This window comes from Sinocyclocheilus anshuiensis, unplaced genomic scaffold, assembly GCF_001515605.1.
Source record: "Sinocyclocheilus anshuiensis isolate Anshui unplaced genomic scaffold, SAMN03320099.WGS_v1.1 scaffold91, whole genome shotgun sequence".
NCBI classification, from domain to species: domain Eukaryota; kingdom Metazoa; phylum Chordata; class Actinopteri; order Cypriniformes; family Cyprinidae; genus Sinocyclocheilus; species Sinocyclocheilus anshuiensis.
Window position 1 is genome coordinate 266,366 of NW_015552636.1, and position 3,662 is coordinate 270,027.

At 42.5% G+C, this 3,662-nt stretch overlaps 1 protein-coding gene across 5 annotated transcripts in view; it reads right to left on the reverse strand.

Annotated features, from left to right (window-relative positions):
• LOC107666688 (RNA binding fox-1 homolog 2) overlaps positions 1-3,662 on the reverse strand; it is a 33,970-nt gene that overhangs the window by 14,073 nt on the left and 16,235 nt on the right. For all 5 annotated transcript variants that reach the window (XM_016458104.1, XM_016458103.1, XM_016458105.1 and 2 more), the window contains exons 2-5: positions 2,967-3,158; positions 1,772-1,927; positions 1,441-1,494; positions 613-705 (exon numbers count right to left, since the gene is read on the reverse strand). In XM_016458104.1, the coding sequence (XP_016313590.1) occupies positions 613-705; positions 1,441-1,494; positions 1,772-1,927; positions 2,967-3,158 (495 nt within the window). The remainder of the gene's footprint in view (positions 1-612; positions 706-1,440; positions 1,495-1,771; positions 1,928-2,966; positions 3,159-3,662) is intronic.

Here is a 3,662-nt window from a genome sequence, read left to right on the forward strand (position 1 = left end):
CACACACACACACACACTCTCACACACACTCTCTCACACACCAAGCAACAAGCTTCTTCTCATCTCCCAGATTCACAGAACAATCTACAAATGCACTAAAAACAACGAGTACACAAGCATCTGAAAGTGAGCCATTTTCTCACAGAATGCACACGAATGCCGTAATAAAGGTACAACACCAAAGTTGTGAAAGCATTCCGAATCGTCAGTCCTCGTGTATCGGAAGAATACAAGCAAATGTTTTACAAACAAAATAGCCATTCAAACCAGAAGAAACAGAAACAGCATCAAATGCACGCACGTGATTGGCTAACTGTGAGCATGCTCAGTACAAATCAGATCATGAACTTAAAAAAGGGAAAATAACCGCATGCTGTTAATAACCGACACTCAGCCAGACAACAACCAATCCAAAAAACAGCCGAGAAACAGAGAAAAACTCACCGAATCTAAAGTGGACTGCAGTAGAGATGCAACCATGCATTGCTAAGCTCACACACACACACTTCCCATAATGCAACACACACAGCTGAGCATCTTAAGCAGTTCCAGGACATGTTTGGTCAGTAAAGGAGTGAAATGGGAACATCAGAAGGAGAAAGACAGACTCACCTCGATCTTCCGTCCCTCCACGATGGTCCCGTGGAGACGCTCTCGTGCTTTCTCTGCATCTGCACTGGCCTCAAACGTCACAAAACCAAAGCCCTGGACCACGACAGAGAGGAACACACATGAAGCGTCGGACCTCCGGAACACATCCAGCTTAAAGGAACAATTCACCCCAAAACTCTCCCAGAAAGTTTGTCAAGATCCCACAATATATTCTGTGTGGTGGTCAGTTCACACTGATAGAAATTAATCTTTTCCAATAAGTTTTACCTTTTATGGGCATTTTTACATTTACAAAGCCATTTTTTCTGTGCATCATCTTTCGAGTCAAATTCTTACATTCAATCAGTCGATTAGAATAATAAGACATTTGGGCTGTGACCAAACAAATGAAATCATCATCAACGAAATTCATCTTTGCAGCGCAGAGGAAACACGAAGGCTGCATCTGAAATGGCATTTAGATTTATTTACACACAAATGCAATTAACCTGCAGTTACAAATGCATAAATAACGTTTTGATCATTTAAACATAAATCGTTGAATACTAACCTACTAGAGTTCATCACGTAATGTATGCGTGCGCTCTGTAGCTGTGTTTTGTTGACTTGTGTGATATTCTCGATAATGTCAAATCGCACATCGTTAAAACAACAGTTACGACATTATCGCAAACGATACATAGAGCGATCGGTCAGAGCGATCTGCTAAACATCTGCTGTCACACTGAATCACAGTCATTACATGATCAATGTTTTTTGGGGGTGAACTGTTACTTTAGTCTAACAAGAACATTTAATCAAATGCATGATTTTAAAACGGTTTCTTACCTTTGAGCCCCTCTCATTGAAAATGATCTCCACATCCAGAATCTTTCCAAATTGCTAAAAAATAAACACACACACACACACACACACACACACACACACACACAGAGAGAGAGAATGCTCAACATAAACAAACCCATGGCTGTATGTGTAATGCCTTCAAACTGATCATTACAGAAGAGCTGCATTTACAACAGTCGCTTAAAGGTGTTGTTACAATCTCGGTCACCAGGGGGCAGAATTGGCCCTTAAACACGTCACTGTTTGTCACCGTTTCTACAATCATCTGAGGAATAAACCCTGAGGCCTATGAAGCCTATGAAGCCTGTAGTACCCCGAACATCTGCCGCAGGTCTGGGTCTCTGAAGCGGAAGGGGATGTTGGAAACGTGGAGCCGTTTCGGGGTTCCTTTGGCCTCGGAGGACTCGTTGCTGCCCGCAGCGCCGACAGAAACACACTGAACTTCAGCCTGAGTAGATCTGTCTGACAGCTGAGAGACCGAGAGAGAGAGAGAGAGAGAGAGGTAGCTAGAGCTGGGACATATGGCAAAAAAATTTAAATCTCGATTTTTTTCAGAACGTTTGACTGATTCTCAATTTTTTTTACTGTTTTTAACGACTCAACTTGAAAATGTAACTACAACTTGATTCAAGTAGCTTTTTCTTTATTAACCCGCTAGTTAAAGAAAATTCTATTCCAAGTGCAGCACACATGAAGTATATGTTCAACAAATCACTTGTTAAATATCTTCGCAGAAAAGATCCATGAACTACAACTTGTCTTACACATATTATATGTTCAGAAATAATACAAGAAAAATGCTTTAAAAAAAATCAAGGTAATTCAATTTCAGAATGACTGAAGGTATAACACCAGTAGACTATTATTAACTACAGACGTTCTGTAAAAACAATGAACAGCAGCTTTAAGCCCGTCACCGTGATGCACACATGAAATATCAGACAGTTACAGGTTTTTTCTTCGATTGCGCTGCTTTTCCATTGTTTTTCTATGCAGTCATGAATGTTTGACTGTTGCGCTCGTCTCTTATGAAACAGCTTTCTAAAAACACTGCGCTCAAGTTAAAAGAAGTTCACTCGCATCTTCTTGCATGTTTCCTATTCCACTGCTGCGTCTTTATCATCACAAAAGCACATTCTGTGTGAACGGTGTCTAGCGATACGAGTGCGTCACATGCGAGCGGTTAATCGTTCTGTTATCATGGGCACACTGTCATAGTGTCCAATTCTAACGTTTGGTCGATATATCGTGATTCCTCGACTTCTAAAAAATTAAATTGTGGCAAAACATTAAACTCGAATTAATTGATAAAATAAAATAAAAATCGCCCAGCCCTAGAGACAGGTCTTACGCCTCCACAAAAGAGTGAAGACACAAATCACAGTGTCTTGAGATGATTCCCGCGGAGCTGAGCGACCGGAAGTCGTTCGACACGTTTGTTGTTCCAGCTGCTCAAACGGCGTGAGCGCTCAGACGTCACCATCTGCTTGAGGAGCTTTAGCACTTACTTGAGCGCTGGGGTTAGAGGAGGAGGTGCTGCTGGCTCCTGCCGGGGCCTCCGTTTGGCCCCCTGCGGAGTAAATGCTGCCGGCCCCAAACTCCAGCGCCAGGCCGTTCTGAGGAGGAGGAGGCGGAGGAGGAGGGAAGGAGGAGAACGGAGCCATGACGCCCTCCAAAGCTCCCATCGTGTCCTGTGAACCCTGCAGATCAGAGACAGACAGAGAGACCAGGGTTAATCGACCGGTCGGCCCAAGACAAGAAAAACAGCTCACTTAAAAGAGCGACCGCCATGAGAGTGAGAACAGAGGAAAAGTGAAATCAACTGGAATGGAGAGAGAGAGACGGTAATGCATTCCTCTCACATATGACGCCGCTAAAAGCCAGAGATATTACATTTCTCTCTTTCTGGTGACAAGCGGACTTAGGCAGCTGTTCAATATTAATGAGGCCTCGTGCATAATTCAGCGCACGGCCTCCGACACACAAACCAGCACAGCAGACGAGTTTCTGATCGGCTTCAAACACCATCCTGATGATGGTTAAACATCACGTTAATGCAAACAGTGTTGCCGCAGCGACTGATTCATGCGAATCCCACAAAAACACGTGCAGAAATTATATTTCACTTTGGAAAAAAAAAAGAAATTACATTTTTTTGTATTAAGAAAATAGCCTTTTTTTTTTTTTTTTTTTTTTTTTTTTTT